At 35.2% G+C, this 26,341-nt stretch overlaps 1 protein-coding gene across 1 annotated transcript; it reads right to left on the bottom strand.

The window, feature by feature from the left end:
- Positions 1-68: 68 nt before the first annotated feature.
- Positions 69-26,325, bottom strand: LOC123316525 (LIM homeobox transcription factor 1-beta-like). The gene is made up of 5 exons (XM_044902643.1): positions 25,933-26,325; positions 18,356-18,554; positions 7,699-7,907; positions 4,957-5,295; positions 69-1,159 (listed from the first exon to the last, which is right to left on the bottom strand). The coding sequence occupies exons 1-5, from the start codon at positions 26,270-26,272 to the stop codon at positions 927-929; spliced, it is 1,320 nt and encodes a 439-aa protein (XP_044758578.1). The 5' UTR covers positions 26,273-26,325; the 3' UTR covers positions 69-926.
- Between the last annotated feature and the right edge of the window lie 16 nt (positions 26,326-26,341).

Here is a 26,341-nt window from a genome sequence, read left to right on the forward strand (position 1 = left end):
TGAAATCAATTTCATTGCAGTAATAATGAGTTACTTCTAGGAGTTTTCGAACAAAGATTTTTTGTTAATAGTTTATTTAAAATATACATAATAAAATCTAGATAATATTCAATACTATAATATTTGGTATATTATATATAATTCATCACAATCAATAATTCGACTCAGAATACTTTTTACATCTTTTTCTGTACTACAGAAATATCAATACTTCTCAGTTAATTATCAAAAGATACAAAAAAACAGTTTGAAATTTGAAGTATAAATAATTATTCATGGGCAATACCAATGATTTCGTAATGCCTGTTTTTCTGAATCATCTAGCACGTTGAGAGCGGCAGGAAACAATGCTCAATGCAATTGAATAACCGAAAAATCAATGATATTTCCGTCTCCAGTTTCTTCAAATTAAGTTTTTTTTCAACAACTACATCAATGAATAAATTATTATAATCTATTCACATAATATTTCTCAAAATCTGCAAATGACTAGAAGGTGTAGTAAGTGCGGTATTTTACATTGCAATCAGGTTTTGAAATATAAGGAACAAGCGGTTTAATGTGAAACGATAATATTGGCCTTATTTGTATTGAATTCATTTACTATTTTTCACTGAAATTGAATACTAATAGTAGGAAACAGATATTTGGGCTGTATAATTTTATTGAGTGGAAAAAAGGGAAATATCGAATGTCCCTGAAATATTAAGTGAAAGTAAAATTATTATGAATAAATGAATAATATCCAAAAGGTGTGAAAGACGGTCCTATTCATTATGCGTTTCAATTCCAGTGATAAGGAATACTAGAATGGTAAATAAAAATAATGTATAAATAAAATAAAAAATAAAAACTATAAATGGAAACAATAAAACATTGATATAATAAACATCTGATATAAAACAAAATTAAAACCTTGTAATGTCTTATGGTTCCGTGCTGAAATAAGAATTTTGCATGAGGTAGAGCTTATCTATAGGATTGGCTATCGATCCAGACGAAGGTAAAGAATCGTGCTGGTGATGACTAGGTTGCAGTTCTAAGTTTTGTAGTGATAGGGTGTCGGATGTAGCTTCGTCTAGTTGATCGAAATTGGTGCTTCCATCAAGAGATATGTCAGAACTACAGAAGCTATCTCCGGAATGTGTTGGATAAGTATCTGTAACAAATATTTATTTTTATTTACTTGACTCGAAGGTTTATCTTTATTGTGTTGGATAAGTATCTGAAACAAATATTTATTTTTATTTACTTGACTTGAGGGTTTATCTAGATTCCAGAATTGAGAAAGCCTTCTCAAGAAACATATTGCCTTGGCATTGAAATGAATAAATAGTGAACAAATATTTGTACCAACAAGCTCACATATGCTTCGAAAAGAAAATTTAAAGTGAATCAAACATACTAATTATTTTCCTACTTAGAATCACTTGTATATTATATTGTGTGTGATAAGTTTTGATCATCAGCTAATAGCGTCCAGATTGAAATAGATGGCTTGGCCAATATCAGTACTTGGTACTAACCAAAGATATTACACACATGTGTAATATCTTTGGTACTAACATTGAGTTAAATTATAAATATGTGATGCTCCGGAGTGATGGTAATAAGTTAGTTCGATTTCGATCGTAACATTTGTTGATTTTTATATAACCGGATGTTATGTATCCGAATAAATGCCGATTATTCAAATATTATATCTTCTGCACAGCGATTACTGCGTGAATTCGAACGATTCCACAGCTCCCTCACAAGAGCAGGATGACAGCGCAAAGCGCTTTCTGCAAAATGAGAGCTAGAGCATATGATTGAATTCTGCCATCTTCGTTCTGGAGGTTGAGAAGGAGAATTGAGTTGGATCATGTTACCTGTCAGGTGGCGCAAGGGTTCATTAAAACATCATAGCATCTGATGACATAAATTTTTTCCATTTTCATTGAGAATATTGAGTTATGTTGCTCTGTAGAGTTTAAATAGAAGCTTAATCATTGTCAGCATCTACTTTTCCTCGATCAAATGGGCTTTTCGTTGATGCGCCGAGTAAAGGTGGTTAGCTACTTCGATTTAGATCGTAACATTTGTTGATTTTCATATCAATGGAAGTAATTTAGATATCTGAATTAATTTCGATTATTGAGTATTAATCCAGTTTAATACTGAATGGTACTACCCTGCATTCTGTCGATTCTGTGTAGGTACAGTTAATCATATAGCAGTATAATACGCAGTGGGTAAATAGCAATGCGCAAAATAAATATCATCGGTGTTTACTATTTTGTAGAAAAATGCTCGAACAGGCCATCTTTTATGTGAATATTACACAACTTTTCATGTGTAATTAATTGAGGAGTTTGTCATGCACCGTCTACGACACGAGGGTAGTTGAGTTTTGTATGGCAACTCCATATATCCAATAATATTGTTTTATTAGGTCTATGGGTAACACTAACTTCTCATGCCAGAAATCAGAAATGTGTATAGACCTTTTGTTCCTGAGGATGATTAATTCATTCATAGGGTTGAAATGGTTAAATTGATCGAACTGGAATTTTGACATTCATAGTAGGCATTTAAAGGCCAATGTCATACATTATAGGAGTGATTGATATTTCTTGAAGTGTTGTCGAAAACATACCCTTTTTCGTAGGGTAGTAATTGATAAAATATGAATGAACGTATAAATTTCATGTCGTGGAGACCTAGTGGATTTTGAAGATTAGATGGTAGAAAAAAAAAGTTTCTATGATTTATGCACTTTCAGCGGTGGGGAAAGCCTCTGCAGGGTTTCAAAGATGTAAAAAAATCGTCAGGTGTACATACTCGGGCGTGTCAGATTAAGATACTGTATATGCTCTACGTGTCTCTGATAATGAATTCATGGTTATCTGACAGTTTGCGCGGTGGGACTGGCCGTACGGAAGAGTTGAAAAGGGTAAAAAAAGCGTGTCAGATTTTTGGAGGATATGTTAATTGGACCCAAAGGAAGCTACTTTTCAAGGGACTGACAATTTGGACGTGATGCAAGGTCACAGCGGTCCTTTGAAGATGTAAAAAAAATCGTTACTTTTGTACCCTTGTTTATATAACCCCTATAAACAAGACTTGTACATACTCGAGCGTATCAGATTTTCATACAGATGGTTAATCTCGGTGTTGTAGACGTGTTGATATTAATCTGACACTAATCAGGCGGTTTTCTTAATCTGACACTTTAAAGATGATAAAAATGCTTCTTTTTTTTCGAATATGCCCCTGCTTGTACTTCTAATCGTTTTCGTATTCATTATGAAAGTTGTAGATAATAAAATTCTACACAACTTTTGTCTGAAGCAATTTTACATACTCTTAACCGTTCTCGAGTTAGAGGGCGATAAGGGCGAGGAGCTTAGCCACACATGCGAAAGGGCAAGGTCACTATAGAAACCTAGTCTAATCTACATTCATCCAATTGTCAAAATGACAAGGTAATTCTATGATGACAATTTCGAAATTAGTTACGAAAATTTTAGTGTTGTCTCTGACTGAACCTTAGAATGTGCTATTTTCCAACGAGTTAATTTTCGCTTCAGTATTTATTGCTAAACACCTCGCATTAATCGCCATATATCTCAAAAACGTTTGAACGTAGAGAAAATTGCTTGGGACAAAATTTGTAGAAAATGTTATGCTCTACAACTTTTATAATGAATGCGAAAAAGATTTGAAGCCCCGGGGAGGAGATAATTCAAAAAACTGATTTTTGTGAAATTTATGGCGAATTTTTATTGTTTCGGCTTGCTAAAACTGTCAGATTATATTTTTTCCCGTTATTCTTGAATCATCAGCTTCAAAATAAGAAAAAACGCCACCGCGCACGAGAATGCACACGTGACGTTTTTTTTTTGCAAATTTGGCGCCCTCCCACACATTTTCGACACGCTTAAATTGTCAGATTGAGAGAATACATATATATACTCATCAACATGTAATTAACAACATATATCTTAATCTGACACGCTCGAGTACTTATGTACAATCGTTTTTCTACTATTCTGACAGGCTGTCCTAGACAATTCTCCCTATATATACAGGTCTAATTTTTGGTAGAGGTTCTCTACAGCGTCCAAGGTATCCCCCCCTCATATTAATCTGACACGCTCGAATAAATCCCGAATTTCCCTCTTGGGCTCCCCAACTATTACTGAAAAAAGGCATGTTTTCGACTGTGGCGCCCCCATACCTAATGATAATATGGGGAGCCTCACATTCCTAGAGCTGGGAGTGGAGGCATGTCTGGAAACGCTTCGTTGAAGAGTTACGTTGCTTCAAAGGTGACTGCTTGTTTATAGATTTATTCGATTTTTTGAAAGTGGGACAGAGATAAAGACATGAAAATTTTCAGGTATTTTTCGAATAGGCACCTTAAACTTTATAGCATCCAAGTTTCCAAATTAAAAAATTATTTTAAATGCACATTTTCCAATGACAATATTCAAAGCCTGAATGAAAATTCATGGTGTGGAATAAAATATAGTTGTCGATTTCACATCTTGGTAGCTATGAGGGATGAGAAAAAATTCTACGTTCATCTGTATTTGAAAAATACCACTGCAAAATTTCATTAGTTCATCTCTGCACCACAAAAAAAATGACATTATTAAGTCGTCATCGTCGCCTTTGAAGCAACGTAACTTTTCAACTGGGCGTTTCCGGGCATGACCCGATAGGAACTTTTCGTCTTATTTTGACGTTCTGAACATATATCCAAATTTATTTCCATTAATCCTGGGACACCTTGTATACTAATTACGAATCGAATCAGACCATAGTCACGAATTCGTACACCATCTTTATTCAAATGATAATTTTTTCTACTAATATGCTGTTAATAGTTTTAATTTTAAAGGTATGATACTTTAAAAGTATGAAGTATGGTAACAATAAAATTGCATAAGGAATATAAATTTAACTCACCCAAGTAGTGCTCGTTCGATGGCGATTCCTCCTTAATTACTTTGTCTTCTTTATCTCCCTTGTCTTTGTCCCCTTTACCATCGTCAGCTTTCGCCTTTCTTTGGATCTTCTTCATTTTCGCCCTTTGGTTTTGAAACCAGACTTGAACGACTCGAACAGATAAGCCCGTTTCTTTGGCTAATGCTTCTCTCACTTTTCTACAAGGCTTCGGACTCACTTCGAATGACGCTTTAAATTGACGCCTTTGGGCGGAAGTCAATATAGTACGAGGTCTTTTAGGGCCTCTCCTTCCGTCCCTAGGTCTACTGTTTTCATCCAGGAGGTCATCATCCCCTGAACCTGAAAATAAGCGGCGATTTTTATAAGAAATTCGGTGACGCTCCTTGTAGCGTTTAAAAACCACGTTTTGGATGTATCTACCTCACAGTTTGAAGGAAATTTCCTGGGCTGGTTTGGGCGCATGAAAAATTGGGATAATGTAATAATTAAATGAACACGGTGTCGCAAATTGCAGTGAAACCCGTGAAAGACAAAGCTGTATCTAGGAATCCAGCAAAATTTATTTTATAATATAGAGTACTGGTGGTTCGTTAGAAAAAAAATTTCTCATTTTCACTGTGGACGAATCGAGGAAAAATTACTTGAAAAAAGACTGGCCAAAATAGCTCAAGACCTTACATGTTTCAACCATCAAATGACTGTACGTGCTATTCGCGAAGATTTTCAATAGGTGGCTGACCAGTTCACAGGGAGAGGTAAAACGGTAAAATGCTTTCGATCAATAGGGAAATATAACTTGTGTTAAGCCGAATATTTCGTGTTTGGAATTTTTGTAGATACATGGTAGGACTATGCCCAATTTTTCGTTAGTCACAATCTTCCTGTTCTAATACGAGGATATATTGAAAAATTCTTAGCCTACTATAGAACCAAACAAAATTTCAATGTCAAAAGATTTTATTACTCAACATATTCTCCTCTTAATTGGATACATTTATTACAGCGAACCTGCAATGTCTCTACACCTTTAAAAAAAAATGTTTCTTCTTGCTCTGCAAACCAGACCACCACAGCTTTTATTACCACCTCGTTGGAAGAAAATTCACGACCTTTTAAACTTTTTTTCAGTTGAGGAAAGAGATGATAGTCGGATGGTGCCAAATCTGGTGAATAAGGAAGGGTGTTCTAGTATTTCAAACACTAAATCACGAATTTTTTGCATGGCAACATGAGATTTGTATGCAGGGGCGTTGTCCTGCAAAAACAAAACACATTTGGATAGCTTTCCGTGTCTTTTCCCTTTAATTTTTTCCCGTAGAGTGCTCGGTAATGTCGAATAGTAATCTCCGGTTATTGTTCTACCCTTATCCAAAAAATCAATCATGATTACTCCATGGCAATCCCAAAAAACTGAAGCAAGAACTTTTTCAGCAGATTTTTGGACGAAACTTCTTAGGTCTTGGAGAACCAGAGTGTCGCTATTCCATCGATTGTTGCTTTGTTTCTGGATCGTAGAAATGTAGCCATCCATAGTAACAATTCGGTTTAAGAAGTCTACATCGTTTTCAAACCGAGCATAGATCGAACGCGATGCTTCTACCCTTGCACGCTTTAGGTCAACATTCAAACATTTGAGGATCCATTTTGCAGCAATTTTTCTCATGTCCAAATTGACGTGAACTATATGATGAACGCGTTCCTATGAAATATTCAGTCTTTCAGATATCCGTTTTAGCCCAATTCGACGGTCTGATAAAATCATGACATGAACTGCATCGATATTTTTGGGGACTGACACAGAAACTGGTCTTCCCGATCGGTCATCTTCTTCAATGGAAAATTTACCCCTTTTGAAGCTTGCAGTCCAATTTTTCACGGTCGCATACGAAGGACATTGATCACCAAGGGTATTAAGCATATCTTCGTAGATCTGCTTACCTCTTAACCCTTTTAAATACAGGTACTTGATGATGGCTCGATAATCCAGTTTATCGATTTTCACAATTTCGGTGGAGATCTTCTTTCTTTTAATTTATTGCGTAACTCTGGTTTACTTTTTTGACATCAAACTTCACACTGACACTTCTAATGAGTTATTGTTCTTTGGTATGGTAACGCAATATTTTTTTTATGCATGGAACTGGTCTAGGCTAACTAGATATCAATACATCCTCGTATGTGAGAGGAGAATTTTGGACTAAAGTGGGCAAGTAACATGATACTATTAAATGACCATATACCTACTACATGTTGTCCAGATTTAACGTACATTTTTTAGGGGGTGATTCTAGAGGTCAAAATATTTTCCTAACTTCCTAACTAACGAATCTCAAAATTCTCGACTCGATATTAGAGAGATCGTTTATGATGGAGAATTCAGTATGGTCACCCGTCTACATTGGGAAGAAATACTCAAATTTGGGCAGAATACATAAAGAAGTATCAAAAGAGTGTCTGGGAAATGGGGGAATCTGTATTGATTTTCAAGATTTTTGGATTTTTGAAAATTTCGAACATTTTTATGCAACATCTTCAGTAAACTGGTGTTGTTTTGAGCAGAGGGCATATCTATAAGGGAGCAGCCGTAACAATGTGAAGTTAACTCTCAAAGTTTTATATTTTTCATAATTTGCACTTTTTTCATGGTAGGCAATGAAATTTCCAAATGGAAAATGCCAAAAACCTCCCCTATTTACGTGCGCTCATGTTTTCGGGTATAGTAGTTTTAGTTCAGATACCAACCTGCTTGCATAAGATAAATTTCCTTCTCGAAGTCCTGCCGACAGAACAGCTGTCCGGCCCTGATAACAAATTGCTCGCCCTTCTGCAGCGGCTGGCAGCAGATGACGCAAGCGAAGCAGGGTAGATGAAATACGTGTTGCTGTGCTCGCATCACCATTTCGTGTGGCAGCAGACGGTCTCCGCATCTTGAACATTTGACTCCGAATATCCTGAAACGAAATACATAGAAAGAATTATTACCAAGCCGAAGACATCAGCAGGTTTTCGTTAAAAAAAAAGAAGTTAATCTAGTAGACTAAAAAGCTATACTCAAACTGGAAACGATGCAAATTTGACACAAGAGCACGTTATTTTAGAGTTTCGAAATCCAATCGATTTTCAATCACAACATTTTCTTCAAGGTTCATTTATAGAGCCTATATTCTTTCACTAAAGCTGCTTTCCTCTAAAAAGGAGAAAAAAGGTTTCTAGGCAAGGTAGATTTATGCGGAAAATATGATTTGGGTCATTAATATTAGTTCAAGAGGACGTTTCACCACAAGCTTCAATGACAATGACGACATATGACAAACAATGAAAATTATAATGATAACATTTTATCAGAAAAACAGGGAAACAAAACTCAGCAATCCTTGAAATATGGTTGAAAAAGGGAAAGGAGATTTCCCAAAATAAATTGTTTTTGAATATTTCCACAAATATTGTTTTCTATGTAGTGGAAATGTCGTTTAAACGACGTTCGCTAAGGAGATTGATACATTGATGAGTTCTGCTAACAACACAAAAAATAATTGTTTGCGCGTCGATCTTTAGGAAGTAGGGATAAAATGAGTAGTACCATTGAATATTAAGCCCCTACAGCCTACATATATCGATTTAAGTAAGGCCTTGGGATACCCGAAAATTTCTTAGCAGTGCGTAAAAGCCTCCATACCAACAACACCGCTAGAACACAGCATAATGGCTCTACAACCGACCATTTCTTAACCAACTCTGGAATAAAACAAGGCTGCGTGTTAGCGCCTTTACTGTTCAATATTTTCGCCATAGCTGTCTCGATAATTGCTGACATGAGTATGCCTGTAAAAGGTGTTGGAATAAGATTCAGATTTGATGGAGGCCTATTTAATCTGAAGCGCCTCAGGGCAAAAACCCGTACAAAGTTTATCACGGAACTTCAATATGCAGACGACTGCGCACTAATCGCTAGCAGCTCAGAGGATCTAAAGATAGAGTTGGACACCTGTAAACATATATACGAAGCTTTAGGCCATATACTCAATATTGACAAAACCAAAATCCTGGTAAGTCCGCCAGAAAGCCTTCAAACACATATCAGCCTGTAGAATGAAACTCTAGAACAGGTCGAGCAGTTCAAATACTCGGGAAGCTTCATAAATACTAGGGCTAACCTGGACACGGAAATACACAACCGTATCAATTCGGCATCACGAGCATTCTGGAAGCTAAAGGTCAGAGTGTTTCAAAATCACGACCTTAATCTGAAGACCAAGACAGCTGTTTACAAAAGTAGTGGCGACACATTACACAGACCTCGGTTACAATTTTTACCAAGAATTTTTCTAACCGCCTCAGATTGTTTGGATTCTTGTGATCTGACTCAATGGAAGAAATGCTTTTCGCACTTTGGGCGAAATTACATTTTCCTTAAAAGTGCCTTTCCACTTTCCATACAAAATTACGATGTATATAGGTTAATGTAATCATTGCTTACATTTTGGGAAGATGAAGTAATTCAAGAAAAGACCTACGTTCAGACACCGAATGTCAACGTTTAAAATTCCATAGCCTACTTGACGACGAATTTTTTTGAACGCACGTTACATCCTTTCCTAAGGCCACTTAATCTCAGGATACAAAACTTTTTCTCGGTGAAAAACCAGTACAAAACTTTGAAATAGAAAAAATTTGCGAATTCAAAATTGGGAAGCGAGCATGTCTACAGCCCCTGTAAAATGAAATCCGTATTTTCGTCATTCTAATTTGAGGTACAAAACTTTTTTCAACGGTACGTTTCGGTACAAAACTAGTACAAAACTTTAGCGTTGAAACAAGTGAAAAATTCAAAGTTGGGAGGCTGGAGATATGGACCTTATTAGTAGCCGGCTTTATCGATCTGCCAAGAGTCCAAGAAGGTTAATCTGATAGATAACCCTTTGTTTTTTTACAGACCTAGTTATTCCTGAAAACTTCAATATTCCTACATTAATTTCAAATCGAGGGTCTTTATGAGAAGTTAAGCTTGATGAAAAATGAGATATTCTACAAAATAATTGTAGGTCCATGTCTCCAGCCCCCCCAAATTTGAATTTTCACCTTTTTTTGATGCTAAAGTTTTGTACTAGTTTTGTACCGAAATGTACCGTTGGAAAAAAGTTTTGTACCCCTAATTAAAATGATGAAAATACGGTTTTTAGTTTGGGGGGTCGTAGACATGCTCACCCCCCACTTTTGAAATTGCAAATTTTTTATATCTCAAAGTTTTGTACTAGTTTTGTACCGAAATGTACCGTGGAGAAAAAGTTTTGTACCCTAAGATTAAGAGGTCTTAGGAGGGTTTCAAATTGGGGGAGCTGGAGATATGTTTTTGAAATAATGAAGTTTCGGTTCCCGAAACAAGCTGAAACATGTGTACTAGTTTTGTACCGAAATGTACCGTCAAGAAAAAGTTTTTTAATCTAAGATTGAGAGGTCATAGGCCATTCTACGGGAAAATTGAAAATCTTCAATTTTCTTATAACAGTTGAATCTATACTAATAATATGGAAACACATTGACGTCTTTTTTTTTCAAAATTGTGTAGCATATTCTTACACAGACTCCAACCACTAGAGATAAAACAGGAACAATCAACATACTATCAACATTGTTGATACTATGGTATGCTCTTCTTTGGTAAACTCACAACCTCTTTGTCTCTCAAGACTTTCTGATTCACAGAAAACGCTAACACATGGCGAAAGAGTAAATAGGTTCTTTCGAAAGATTGATAATCTTCAGCAATATTGGGGTACTCAATTTATCAACAGAATGTTTCAGATTTCCCTTCTGTCATTTGACCATTTCTATGGAGTAGGATTCAATTATAAAAGCTTTTTGCTTTTGTACATTTCGGTACAAAACTTCGAAAGAGAAAAAATTTTAATTTTCAATAGTGGGGGGTGAGTATGTGAACATCCCCTCCGAACTGAAATACGTATTTGCGTCATTTCAATTACTTTTTTCAATGGTACATTTCGGTACAGAACTTTAGCGTTAAACAAGTGCAAAATTGATGACTTTTTTCAACGTCGCGTCACCATGTATTTCTTTCTGATATTAGGTTAATCAAATTTGACTTTATCAAGAAGAAAATTATAATATGATGTGTGCAGAAGGAAGATAAATCAAGGGCGGAGGATGTTGAGAAAAAATTGAATTAGTCTCACAATTAATTTCGTTTTTAGAACGGTACATATCGGTACCAATCTAGTACACATGTTTCAGTTTGTTTCGAAAACCAAAATCTTATTACTTCGAAAAGATGTCTCCTTCCCTGGAATTCTCCTAAGACCCCCAAATCCGAGAGTACAAAACTTTTATTGACGATACAAAACCAGTACGAAATTTTTACATAGAGAAAATTTGCTTTTTCAAAGGTGGGTGTACTTGCCTATAGCCCCTTGTTGAAAATTATAATTCACTCATTCTATTTGGGGCTACAAATTTTTTTATCGAAGGCACATTTCAGTATCGAAAAAGTACAAAACCAATATCCCATATTCCTTGGTGTAAAAAAAAACACCCCTGAAGCCTCAGTACTTTATATGGAGCACAGGTACACCCCCGGGGTAGAGAATTGTGCCGTTTTTGTGACGGTACATTTCGGTACAAAACTAGTACACATGTTTTAGCTTATTTCAGAAACCGAAATCTCATTATTTCGAAAACATGTCTCCAGCCCCCCCAATTTGAAACCCTCCTAAGACCCCTTAAACTACAAAACTTTTTCTTGACGGTACATTTCGGTACAAAACTAGTACAAAACTTTGAGATAAAAAAAATTTGCAATTTCGGAAGTGGGGGGTGAGCATGTCTACGACCCCCCCAAACTTAAAACCGTATTCAAAATAGGTTTGGTGGTGTAAGGATCAGAAGTAAGCAGGAGAATGATACTCTGTCAGTTCGCCGACGTTTCGGAAATGTATTTTTCCATCTTCAGGGCTCTACATACCAACACACCTACAGATTTAGCATTGCAGATCATTGAAGAAAGTTGGAATGTAGTTTCCGACCCCTCACCCGATTTTGATTTCAACACTTTCAAGTTGGTTTACAACTTTTTGATGGCCAGCAGCTATTTCTGTTTCAGCGGACAATTTTATCATCAGATTTTTGGTTTCGGAATGGGAAATTGTGTTTCACAGATTTGCTGTGACATTGTAATGGTGAAACTTCAGAATTCTTGTCTTTCCCGATTGCCTTTCTGGGTGCCCATTTTTAAACGCTACGTTGACGATATTTTCATTGCTATACCCGTTAACACTGAACAACTCGTTTTGGACACATTCAACTCTTTCCACCCTAAATTACAATTCACTTTAGAATTGGAATCAAATAACGCTCTGAATTTTCTTGACATGAGAGTTGAGCGTGTGGACGAAAATGTTTTATATGTCGATTGGTACCAGAAACCTACTTTCTCTGGTAGATATATAGGTTTTCACTCCCATCATGCCATGATACATAAAGTAAACATCATACGAAATCTGAAGTTCAGAGCCTTAAACCTGTCTGATTGCAGATTTCACGAAAAAAACCTTAAAAAAATCAGGTCTATCTTACTGGGCAATAGCTATCCGGCGTCTCTCATTGACAAAATTTTAAGGGAACCCCCCAAACTCCCCCCACCCCAGGACATTACGTCTAAGGAACCTCCGAATGCAGTTTCGAGTTACCACAGACTCATTTACATCAAAGGCCTTTCAGAAAGACTTTCAAAAATTATTAAAAAGGAGGACGTTAGGTTGTCCTTCAAGAGTTCGAACACCTTAGGTAGAGACTTTTTCAGTATCATCAAAAACCCGACACCAACCTTTCTGAACTCCAACGTGGTTTACAAGATCGACTGTTTGAACTGTTCTCAAGTTTATATAGGGCAGACGGGCCGATATCTGAAGTCCAGAATCCAAGAACATATTAGATCTGTTCGTTTGCCGATTTCCAACCCCAAAACAGCTTTAGCCGAACATTGTGTGAACGCGGGACATATCTTTAATTTTGAAGACGTCCACATACTAAATAGGGAGTCATACCTGAGTAATCGATTGATTTATGAGATGCTGCAGATAAGTGTCCATGACTCAGTGAACTCTAGATCTGATATTCAACAACTCAGCAGATTTTATTACTCCCTATTGAAAATTAAAAAGAACCAACTAACAAGAGGTGGAAGATGAAATGAGATCAACTTTTATTTTCTAAGCCCCTCTCAATTTCACTCTTGATTTCTCAGCACATCACACGCGTGGGTACGCCTATGTCTTTTTACCTTTTTTACCTTGTTTCATTTCCCGATCAGCTGTTTCTTTAATTTCACCTCCGTCTGTCGGCATATCGTTTTATCGGTCGCACTGTTGTCGTCCCCGCTTTTCAATCAATTATACATGATTTTAACATTAAATATTGGAGAATGGATTTGAGATTTCTTGGAGTGATTTTGGGAGGATACATTTGTCTAGTTTGTAAGTACTATGTACGTTTATGTATAACATATATTTTGTTTTTACTATGTAATTTTATAGAAGAGAAAGAGAAAGAACTTTTTCAGGCTGTGTACACGTTCCTTATATTTTCAAGTTACTGTATAGATATATTAACCACACCATCTTTTCTTGTGATATTTTTCTAGTCAACAACTTATAATGTAGCTCGTGTTTGCTCCTTTATTTAAATTTTTTATTTATTTGGTGTTCAAAATTGTCTTCTCATAACTTTTGTAGAGCCCTGAAGATGGAAAAATACATTTCCGAAACGTCGGCGAACTGACAGAGTATCATTCTCCTGCTTACTTCTGATCCTTACACCACCAAACCTATTTTGAATGAAAATTTTTGGATCACTACTTCAGATTTGTTAAAACCGTATTTTCATCATTTTAATTAGGGGTACAAAACTTTTTTTCAACGGTACATTTCGGTACAAAACTAGTACAAAACTTTAGTGTCAAAAAAATTTAAAAACTCAAATTTGGGGGGGCTGGAGACATAGACCTAATAATTGTGGAGAAATCTCTCGTTTTTCACCTTCCAAGATATCCTCTTATAATTTTTTTCTCCAACCACCCTTCTTCTTCACTTAATCAGTGTTTTTGAATTATCTCCATCTGGGCTTTAAATTGATTTCGAAATCATTAAAAAAGTTGTAGAGCATAATATTTTATACAAATTTTGTCCGAAGTAATTTTTTCTACGTTCAAACGTTTTTGAGATATGTGGCGATGAATGTACATTAGACTGGGTTTCTATAGTGACGTTGGCCTTTCGCATGTGTGGCTAAGCTCCTCGCCCTTATCGCCCTCTAACTCGAAAACGGTTAAGAGTATGTAAAATTGCTTATTGCTTCAGACAAAAGTTGTGTAGAATTTTATTATATACAACTCTCATAATGAATACAAAAACTATTAGAGCTACAGGAAGGGAGATAATCTAAAGAATGCCTTTTTATCATCTACAAATTGTCATATTAAGAAAAACCTCCCCTTACGTCAACTTAGATAACGCTTTGTTCTCTTACGGACCTTGTTATTCATGAAAACTTGAATATTGCTATATTAATTTCAAATCGAGGGTCTTTATGAGAAGTTGCTTGATGAAAAATGAGATATTCTACAAAATAATTGTGGAGAAATCTCTCGTTTTTCACCTTCCAAGATATCCCTTTATAATTTTTTCCTCCAACCACCCTTCTTCTTCACTTATACTTCAGCGTTCGAGATTGAAATTCCCTTTCCATAGTTAATAACGCACGGATCGAGCGGCACGCCGCGCATAAAAGAATTCATATGTATATATCAAAAAATAAGGCACACCTTTGAATTCCTCCAAACCAAAGCCAGCAGCGCTTCTTTATTACACAAGGGAGAGAATAGAGGCTGCCTGAAAGGGCCTCTTAAATATTCCACGCTTTCATACGCCGCCGATACGGCATTCGGGGGCGGCGAAGCGGATCCAATAAAAGTCTGCCTCCATCCAAACGATGGGAATCCATGCTGGATTCCCTATTTCTCCCTTTGATGTTGCCATCTCGACTGTACCCGAGGATTAGACGGAATGAGAGAAGGCATTCATTTTGTCGGTGCGAAATTATAGTCTTAACACAATCTAGAAAATGCGAGTGGAGGAGACCGACTGGCATCTAGCAGGATTGGGATATGAAAGGGTGGAAGATATAGAAATGTTCGGTAGTACATTCAGGTCCCTACGAAGACCTAGAACAGCCACCGAATTATTTTATTTCGGAGCCCGACTTACATCTCGAGATGTTGACATCTAAGCTAATACGAGGATGTATACTCCATTCACTTTTATTTTAGCAGTCGGTTGGCCATGGAAATTTGACACATTTCACTCTGTATAGTACGAAAATGTGGGGTTATGAAGCTTGTCAAAACATTTTTGGGTTTTAAATCAACGCTATGTTGCCCGTTCTACGTAAAAGTTTCTGATATTACGTATTTTATCACAATGTCGAATCTCTTCGGAAAATATCTGACGAACATAATTGAAGTTTATACAAACTGATTGAAGGCATACCACATCTAGTTATTTGCATGGAATATACAAGAGATCAGTATAATATCATAATATGCACTAGCTTCCGGAGAGTTAATGTTCGTTATCTTCTTTGGTTAAAGTTTGAATATAATACATCAGTTGTAGATTTCAAAAATATTAACTTGTAGATGAAATGAATATGTTGCAGTGGTTGGGAATCGGTATCTCCCGAAGGAATTAACAGATAATTACAAGAATGTTAAATTCTTCAACAAAAATCATCTTGCATCAATATGAGTAAAAGGAATCAAAGGAAGTTTCAATCAAGATGAACTTCACCTTTGAACAAAAATTTCACATGAATAAACAATTAGCAGGACAACTGGCGCGTATTTGTGGATGTTCATTTTAATGCATTGATATAATAATAATAATTAGGTATTTATTGGTACCTTAAGACATTTACAATGTATGGGACAAGTCAAATGAAAAATCAATTTTCGGGAACTTATTCTACGATGACATTCATCGAAAATCCTATAGTAAACTTTTCGCATTAATTTACTCAAACATAAAATTCTCAAATGCCACCACTTTTTTGGGTCTCCCAATAGAAGGAAATTCTTTGGCATCCTCTTCATTCACAATCTTTCTGATTGTGGAAATATTCAGTTGAAATATAAGTCGTTTGGATTCAGATGAAACTTCATATATATTCTCTTTACATTGAATATGTTCGCTATCGTCTGACGTATTGTGGATTTCAGAATATCAGGGTATAACTATTTGAATGAGCGGACCTGAATTCTAAATAGCACTTCCTGAAATCCTGTCTCTTTTTTTAATCACTTTCGGCATTTTCGTAATGAAAATTGATATTAGTTGTGGCAACTGCGTTATGACATTAACGACATTTCATGAGTGCCAACCTTACTCCGTTCTAATTACAAAAACTTGAGAAAATTATTTCATGGCCAACCGACTGCTAAAAGGAATGTGAATGCAGTATATTGATTGATATCTAGTTAGCCTAGACCAGTTCCATGCATAAAAAAATATTGCGTTACCATAGCAACCAACAATATCTCATTAGAAGTGTCATTGTGAAGTTTGAGAGTTACGTAATGAACTAAAAGATAGAATATGTCCACCGAAATTGTGAAAATCGAAAAATTGGAGTATCGAGCCATCATCAAGTAACTGCATTTAAAAGGAATAAGAGGTAAGCTGATTTACGAAGATATGCTCAATACCCTTGGTGATCAATGTCCTTCGTATGCGACCGTGAAAAATTGGACTGCAAGTTTCAAAAGAGGTAAATTTTCCATTGAAGATGATGACCGATCGGGAAGGCCAGTTTCTGTGTCAGTCCCCGAAAATATCGATGCAGTCCATGACATGATTTTATCAGACCGTCGAATTGGGCTAAAACGGGTATCTGAAGCACTGAATATTTCATACGAACGCGTTCATCATAGAGTTCACGTCAATTTGGACATGAGAAAAATTTCTGCAAAATGGATCCTCAAATGTTTGAATGTTGACCTAAAGCCTGCAAGGGTAGAAGCATCGCGTTCGATCTGTGCTCGATTTGTAAACGATGTAGTAGACTTCTAAAAACGAATTGTTACTATGGATGAGACTTGGGTACATTTTTACGATCCAGAAACAAAGCAACAATCGGACTGGCGACACTCTGGTTCTCCAAGACCTAAGAAGTTTCGTGTCCAAAAATCTTCTGGGAAAGTTCTTGCTTCAGTTTTTTGATATTGCCATGGAGTAATCATGATTTTTTGGATAAGGGTAGAACAATAACCGGAGGTCACTATTCGACATAACTGACCACTTTATGGAAAAAATTGAAGATTTGATGTATCTTCTTTACAGGCTTGCAGAAATTTTCAAGAAAAATTGGTCCGTCCACTTTTTTGGATAAAAAATTAACAACATAACTAACTTAAATACCTTTGAAATGTGTCGGATACGAATAATAATAATAATATTCTCTGAATAAATTCTACATTGCCCCTTTCACTATTTTGGTTGTTATTTCATTATCTATGGATATTTTTAAGCAAAATTTTAGGGTCAGATGGCACTCTATACCATTTTCAAACTTAAGGGATCAGGCTTACTCCCGTTATGGGGTTGAAGTTACGGGGATGAAAAATTCGGAAAAGTTGTTCCCCCTTGAATCGGAAATTGTCGGGTCCGAGTGATTTTCCACATTTTCATTTTAAAGAGAGAAAATTGAGGTGTTAAGTTTTCGTTGCACCATCCTGTATATAGTCAAAGGTTAATTTAACTTCGTACGTCTACATCAAGCCATACTAAGAGGCTCCCGAAAAAAAATAGATTAATCATCTGACTGTGCTTATTTCATGGTTTTCACGTTATCTGCATTGCATTTTTGTTCTAGTTTAATTAAGCATATATATTCTTCGAAAATTTCAATAAAAGTGATAAAAATTCACTTTGGCCATTTGGGGAAAATGTATTGACTTGTTATAGCATGCTTTAATAGTAAGCCCAACGATCTTACCTTTCAGTGGATCCATCTTTTACTACCAAATCAATTAAAAAAAATCATAAACGAAAAAAAATCAATCAATTAAATGAACCCGATTCATACACCGTAATGACGTTTACTCCCGCGGCAGTTCACTACGGTCAATACCAAATGATATCATTGCTGCTGTCTGTCAATTTTTTCCCTTATCCAGAATAGAATGCCGAAGCGAATAATAAGCTATATGCAAGCAGGGATGGAGTGACTTCTCACCAAGGATTATAGATAAATTGATGGATAGAGTAAATAGAGGAATGAATAAAATATCCTAAACATAAGCCCCAGCTCCAAGAGAGAAAAAACGAAAACTTACCTATCATAGTCAGCCTTGCAATATAATTTAGTGTTTCTTGTGTAACAGGAATGATTTAAAAGAACGCCACACACGCAGCAAGCCAAACAGTGCTCGTGCCAACTGGCATCGCCTACGCGCATAAGATATCTGTCGTGAATTTTTCTACCACAGCCTTCGCACATTTCGTACGTTTTTTCACATTTGATGAGAGTTGGATCTGAAACGAAGAAAATGTTGGTTAGGAGAGTGAAACGTCTCAACTGTCTGTACGGTATAAGTTTCAATTTATTTTTTCGTAATTAGTGTTAGTAGTTATTATTATTATAAAAATTTCATCCACAAGTACTCGTCGCGTCTTAGCTTCACGAAAGGGAGAAATTTGTTGTAGTGCCGTAGATTCGGGTGACTTGGGACGATTGTTGAATTCAACTTGTCATATTTTCAAAACGGTGACCTATTTTCATCTGAAAATGAGGTTCGAGTATGCTTAATGACTATTGATTAGGATGTACCTTTACCATGCTTCAGAATTCGGATATAAATTTTGAAAAAATAAAATATACTTGTCCCAAGTCAACCACCGATTTGGGAGGCCTTCGGACACAAGTTAAAATCTATTTATTTCTCAACTCTCAAATCAAATAGTTGTCTTGGGACGGTGTATTAGTTTTAAAAAGATATAATTTTTGATTATATAGTTGAAATTCGGTAAGGAAATTAAATTATTATAAACCCCTAATACAGCGAAAGTAAATATATTGCAACTCAAATGTAAAAAAACTAAACAAAATAAGGGAAATTTGATTTATTTTATTCTTTGGTGATTTCTTTGTGGAAATAACGTAAATAATAATATCCTACGAAAAATCGGCATATTTCCTGCTGCCAATGCGCCGCTTGTATCTATTCGGCATTGTCCCAAGTCACCCTATGAAACAACAAAATAAATGAATGAGATCCGTTTTGCCGTTTGATTTTTGAACAATCATGATATATCTAATATCTCACATATCCAAAAAAAAAAAAAATTACACATGCACAAAGTGGAACACATGTGCAGGACACTAGAAAGTATAAGGGCCATAAAAAAAACGCGCTTTTCACTCTCCTGAATTCGTTAATTTTTCCTGTCAATTCAAAAACTCTGGTCACGGCAAACTCAACAGGAATTAATTATTAAACTAACCGAAAAGACGCTGCACAATTTTTTAAGTTTGTCCCTTCCCTCATAAATGGTAAGAAACAAAGAAATCTGCAAGAGGGTAATTGTCCCAAGTTACAGGACTGTCCCAAGTCAACCGAATCTACCGGTATGCGATTACATTTTGCATTTTTCTCGGATATTCTTCTGATAGAAGCAGAAGCAAGGCGTGGTTATTTGTATTGTGAGGTTTGATTCATAATAACTCATAAAATCAACTCTTGTGAGTCGATGATTCATTAAGTTTTCAAATAAAACAAAGAAGTATATTTTGCAGAGTCATAGATACCAGGAAAAATGAAGTATATATGAAATGGTACTCGTATGAATGCGCTCTCACTGCAAAAGTCATTAACGTTCAGAAAGAAAACAATTTTTAAAGATCTATTCTCAACTTCCATATTTGTTGATTTCGTCGGTTGACATTAAATTCGACCGATATTTTCACGACGTTTTAATAGCGCTCAAATTATTTTCGACATCATTACGTGTAATGCAAATAAGAACAATCCCTGAAACGCGAGAAAAACAAAAAAGTTTTGGCTCATATTTTATTAAACATTTTTCTTTACATTTTTGTCCGATTCGGCGCTGATAAAAAGATAAAGCCATTCACATACTTTTCATAATGAGCTTGCCCTTCCTGGAAAAACAAGATTCCCTTCAGAATAATAAGCTATGACACTACACATCTGTGGATCTTTTAAAATGAGTTGGATTCAGCCAAAAATTTTCGAATTTGACATATTTTTTATTTTGATACGATAAAATAAGAAAAATACTTTCATTTTCTGAATCAGTCGAATATCCATAAGTCACCGTTAAACTTACTTACAATAGTTGGGATATTTGAATTTCTGATATTGGTATGAAGAAATTGGAAGATATGTGTGGAACTTTGTGTTCCATTAATCACATCAATGAAAAACTATGTATATTCCGAAACCATGCCATTCGATAAAATCCTTAGTGAGATACATTTCAAAATTATATTTTTGATGGATTTTTAACAGATTGTATTTTTTCAACCCTATAGGACGGTTAGGGAAAATGTATTTCTTTTGACCTCAGGAATCTTCTGTTCAAATATAAGGATGTCAAAGACTCATACTGTATGATCATGGACTTCATTCGATGACATATTCAATAGTGAAGGTAATAATAATGGGGTCAAACTACAAATATGCAAAATAGTTTCAATTAATACTGTAGATAATCCATTCAGTGAACAAACGTGGAATAATTTTATTTGTACCATATCCACTTGTAGATCTAAAATTGTATAAATCATGAAAATTCAAATGGAAAATGACGCTAATAGGTATAATTGACGAAAATGTACACCGGCGTATTCGCCAATTTGATGCCCGTACAAGTATTAATTGATGGGACTGTGTAAATGAACATCATTATAAAAAATTATTATATGTAACTTCAACTTATGCCCTTATGGCTTAGATGATAGCCTATTCCCTTATCTCTATCTTTTGCAGTAAACTTGAAATTTTCATGTTTTTGAAGGTAAAAGTATAAAAATACGCCCGCGTGTAGAAGATTAAGTTTACAGGCCAGCATCAACTAGGCTTAAAAAAAATCTGAAATTTTCATGTTTTTCGACTTGCCAGAAACCATCTAAGCGATAAAGGCATAAGTTACAGTTCATCATGAACCAGGTCTCACAATGAAAAATTTAAATCTGCCGAATCTGTATAATCTTTTATTAACGGTGCTGCAGGAGATACAGATTCATATCGACTATGAACTTTGTTTTTACTTCGAAGATTTGAGACCAACAAACAAAAATAAATTTGAATTATCGCCTGTTCATATCAGATCCTTGAATATATAATTTTTCGAAATTGAAGAGTTTCTGCCGAATATCCAGATACAAATATAGTATATTCCACTTCCTATGATCATTTGAAAATCATAGAAATTAGTTCGAGCTCCATGTTGGCGTTGAACTGTGTTCAAAAATAATTTCGAAATATATTCTGTGTTACGCCACTAGTTCAATCTTCGCCAAAATGAATAGTTTTTGAAAGCTTCTGAATAACCTACATCTTATGGGTCTACCATTCTTTGTAACAAAGATACAGACCGATTTTTTAATTTTCTTCATTTACCCAATCAATTATAACTTGTTTGGTGTTTCCGCAACAACTTTTCCACTTGTTATCTGTTATATAGCTTGAGTCAAATATAGATGTTTCGAAAATTAGGTGCACTAAATTTGAAAACATAAATTGTTTTCCCCAAATGGTACTTTTTCGAACTAATCATTTTCCTAATTTCTGGATCCCAACCTTATGGAAAAACAAGACAAATTTTATAATGAATAATTAACTTCCAAACACCTTGTATGCTCCCTAAAAAATGAAAAAAGAGGAAAGTTCTTCATTTTGGAGGAAACTGCTTTATTTTAAACAAAAACAATGTTGCAACAAATCTACATTTCGAATTTTAAAGGTTGAACATCTTAACATATTTTTAGCTACAACAAGTGTTCAAGAGTGTGATCATTTCTTAACTATTCTGATGTATTCTTGATGATAATAGTACAATAAAGCAGTGTATACGTATTGTTAAATGTATAAGATAAAACACTTTAGATTCAACATCCCAAAATGTTTTCAATTATGTATACATAAACCTAAAGTGTATTATTAGTTACTAAACTAATCAATACGTACAAACTGCTTAGTTGTAAGTACATAATATTATTCTTACCGAGAATGAGTACATCAGAAGAGTGAGGAAATCATCATACTCTAGCTGAAAAAATTAGAAGCGGATAAAGAAAATTATAGTTTTTTGATTTTCTGTTTTGTTCAACTTTTTTTTTTCAAATTTGTTCCAACGTTATTTTTCTATAAAATAAAGTTATGATTTCTTCGGAATGAACATGATTATCATTTTCCATTTTTTTTTCAATGCTGTGCGATGAACACATGCTGCATAATTATCTTACGTATACGGGGTGTTTGGGACTCATTTATTGTTGATAATCATTTTCCCCAATAATGGACATGTATGTGCCCTCGTATTTCAATGAAATTGGGTTCTAGTATTTGAGAAAATAATAAGGATTGATGATTTGATGGAACGAATCTGGAAAAGTACTATTTAGGGAAGGCAATTTATTTTTTTTTTCAATTATTCGTCACCACATCAACGAAACATCTAGATTTAACTCAAGAAAAAATGAAAAACCTGATAAATTTTTTTGAGGTCAGACCTGAAAAAACTTCATTTATCATTTTTATCGACTCAACTGAGAACGAAGAATGTATAAGTCAAATCTTATAAAAATATATGTGGGGTGGTTCATAACATAAGATCAATTGAAAAAATCACTAATTCACCCTGTGTCCTAGTAATAAAGAAAGATAGACCCATAAAATATAGTTTATTTAGAGGCACCTTGGTGTCCTACTGTATATGTGCATTTCCCAATGAATTACCCTGTACTGTATAATAAAATATGAAAATCAGAAATTGATATATGTATTTGTTTTTTGGTTTCCGAATTATGCGTCACACAAATTCACTAATAAATTCTCTTAGCTTCAATATGTTCGTGATCGAGATGAATATGAAAAATCATCTTCTCTATGAAAAAAAAAATTGTCCCATTCATCTTCTGTCGCGTAGTCGCACATTGTCAGAAAGGAATAAAATAATTCATACCCTTTTGTCGTCGAAATCTTCTATTATTGTGAAACATTTTAATTAAGTCTGTCCCAAATCCGCTAGTATTAATAATTAATACTACTAGACATAAACGTTAATACCCCAGCAAATACAGGGGGATTTACATGGTTTACATAGACTAGACTGCCGCCTCCAGAATTCTGCATATTACTGAACCACGCAGCAGGCACTTTTAATAAGCTTCGACTCGTTATCTGCTGGATTTCGATACCGCAATTCATATCTTTAATTAAACGGAAAGTATTTACTGCATGGATTGTTTACTTGGGCAATGTGGTGCCTATAGCTTGATTTAATATCCTTTTTGAATTACCTATTGCTATACCTACTGAGACCTTCAATTTGGATATTTGCTATTGGCAGTTTTAAAGATTCACTTTCCGACACTAAAACCAAAAATATTCGGTGGTGTTCGGTGTTCCCCTATAATTTCAAGGGGTAGCAGAAGCCAGCACTAAAATTAGTTTCGCAAAAAACCTTCTCCCTATAGGTATCATTGAAAAATTGAATTGAAATATTCGATAGCTTGATTAATTTAGAGCAAATAATGTCTCTTGCAATTTCTTGCTAAAAGAAACGGTTTTTGGGCAAAAAACATCATCAACAGGTACTTAGCGTGAGTCGTATAGGATGGAATATGTTCGAGCTTAAATTTTCCTAGTGGGCAGATATCATTCGGACATTATAGGTTGCACCACCAAAACTTTTTTTTATTGAATGTCCGCTCAATTTCATTTCTGTGAGTTGTCTAGTACCAGTAGATTCGGATGACTTGGGACAGTCCTGTTACTTGGGACAATTACCCCCCTTGCAGATTTCTTTGTTTCTTTCCATTTATGATTGAAGGCACAAACTTATAAGATTGTGTAGCGTCTTTTCTGTTAGTTTAACAATTGATTCCTGTTGAGTTTGCCGTGACCAGAGCGTGTGGATTGACAGGAAAAATTAACGAAATCAGGAGAGTTAAAGCGCGTTTTTTATGGCCCTTATACTTTTTAGTGTCCTGTACATGTGTTTTACTTTGTGCATGTGTAATTTTTTCTTCTGGATACGTGGAATATTGTGATATTAGATATGTCATGAAGCAAGGTTGTTTACAAATCAAACGGCAACATGGATCTCATTCATTTATTTTGTTGTTTCATAGGGTGACTTGCTGACTTGCCACAATGCCGAATAGATACAAGCGGCGCATTGGCAGCAGGAAATATGCCGATTTTTCGTAGGATATTATTATTCACGTTATTTCCACAAAGAAATCACCAAAGAATGAAAGAAATCAAAGTTCCTTTGTTTTGTTTAGTTTTTTTACATTTGAGTTGGAATATTTTTACTTTCGCTGTAATTGGGGTTTATTTCCTTACCGAATTTCAACTAAATCACAAATTCTAACTTTTTAAAACTATACACCGTCCAAAGTCACCTATTTCATTTTAGAGTTGAGAAATCAATAGATTTCAACTTGTGTCCTAAGCCTCCCAAATCGGTGGGTGACTTGGGACAAGTATATATTTTATTTTTTCCAAAATTTATATCCGAATTCTAAAGCATGGTATATATCCTAATCAATAGTCTGAGTCATTTAGCATATTCCAACCTCTTTTTCAGATAAAAATAGGTCACCGTTTTCAAAATATGACAAGTTGAATTCAACAATCGTCCCAAGTCACCCGAATCTACGGTAGGTACTAAGAAAAAAAATAAAAATTGATTTTCAGTTGTTCAGGAAATATTTTCTGATAAGAATCACCCTTAAATTTTTTCGCAAGTATTCATTCATGATGATAAAGATGTTTTTATAACAAAATTTTCGATATCTAGGTGAGTGAGTGAGTATGGAACGCCTCCATTACCTATCTTGGAAACGGATCGCACGATTTTTATAGATTTTGTGATAAAGCCGATATCATGGTGGTATTTAGGTACACAGTTGTCTGATGAACTTTGTTATTTCAAATGGACCACTCTGTATATTTTTTGCCCTTTGTTATAGCTACATTCATATTATATATTAATATATTATATGATATTAAGTATATATCTTAGCCGAAGTTAAGTATTACTATTCGATGGCTATGATTGGATTAGCTCATTTAAGTCGAATGAACTTTTAAGTATTGCTATTGCTATTAAGTATTGATCTTGAATTTGTGAGCGAAAGCTCTGGCTTTCGCTCACTCTATAGTGACTATACCTATACAAGATATTGCATAGAGGCACAGAACATTATTTTGACAGATTTGGAAATTCTATTAAAGGTTCTAATTAAGATACATTTATGTTGGTGGTGGTTTCGCTTATTTGCTTGCGCAACAACTTTTGGCTGAGCAAATAACAAGCAACTTTGTAGCTCTGATAGACACTGGACCTTCTGTGAGGTAGTTACCACCTTGGTATCTAGAGGAGAATTAAGATGATAATATTAGGTGCATGATACCTCATACTGCATTGGACTTTGATGTTCGGGAGCAATTCATTGAAGGGAGAAGATTTTGTTTGGTATCATTAAGGAACGAAGAGAATTATGAATTGAAAATAATTACTCTTCCATTTTTTCTCAAGAATATGATTCATTTTGCCCTGTTAGTTCACTCCACTCTCAAACAGCATGATAAATGCCCCCAATTATAACAACTATCCATGACAGCTGTCACTGAAAAAAATGTCAAAGGTCATTTACCAGCTCTACTACAATCTTGCACTGATATCCCATGATCTGGTAAGACTGTCCCATTCAAGTTTAAATTCGGATAAAACTCCAACATCATCGAATTAAAATTCAGTTTCGACCACTCAAACCCACAGCACTCTCGATACACTGAACCGACACAATCGATATAAACACAAAAATAGTCCTTCCACGATCGAATTATGTTTATATGTACTACCCACAACGCAGCAACTTTACAACTGTCCCTAAGTCCCTTCACTATAGATTGGCGGTGACAGCACACATCACAGGGGTTGAAAGGTCCTCCCATAGGGGTCGAAGTCGAAAGGGAAGATCGCCAGGGGTGCATAGCGAAAAGTAGATCCTTTGGCTCCGCCCCTTTCACGGTTGGGGGTTGTAGGTGGAGCTGAAACAAATA

Source organism: Coccinella septempunctata, chromosome 1 (assembly GCF_907165205.1).
Source record: "Coccinella septempunctata chromosome 1, icCocSept1.1, whole genome shotgun sequence".
Taxonomy (NCBI): Eukaryota; Metazoa; Arthropoda; class Insecta; order Coleoptera; family Coccinellidae; genus Coccinella; species Coccinella septempunctata.

What these genes read in the sequence shown, in the direction of transcription:
- LOC123316525 (XM_044902643.1), bottom strand. Translation starts at nt 26,272, where the DNA reads ATGCACCCCTGGCGATCTTCCCTTTCGACTTCGACCCCTATGGGAGGA. An exon ending in GCAAGATTGTAGTAGAGCTG is followed by an intron (nt 18,555 to 25,932) that starts GTAAATGACCTT and finishes TCTTCGTTTCAG; the next exon opens with ATCCAACTCTCATCAAATGT. An exon ending in TGCAAGGCTGACTATGATAG is followed by an intron (nt 7,908 to 18,355) that starts GTAAGTTTTCGT and finishes ATTTCGTTTCAG; the next exon opens with GATATTCGGAGTCAAATGTT.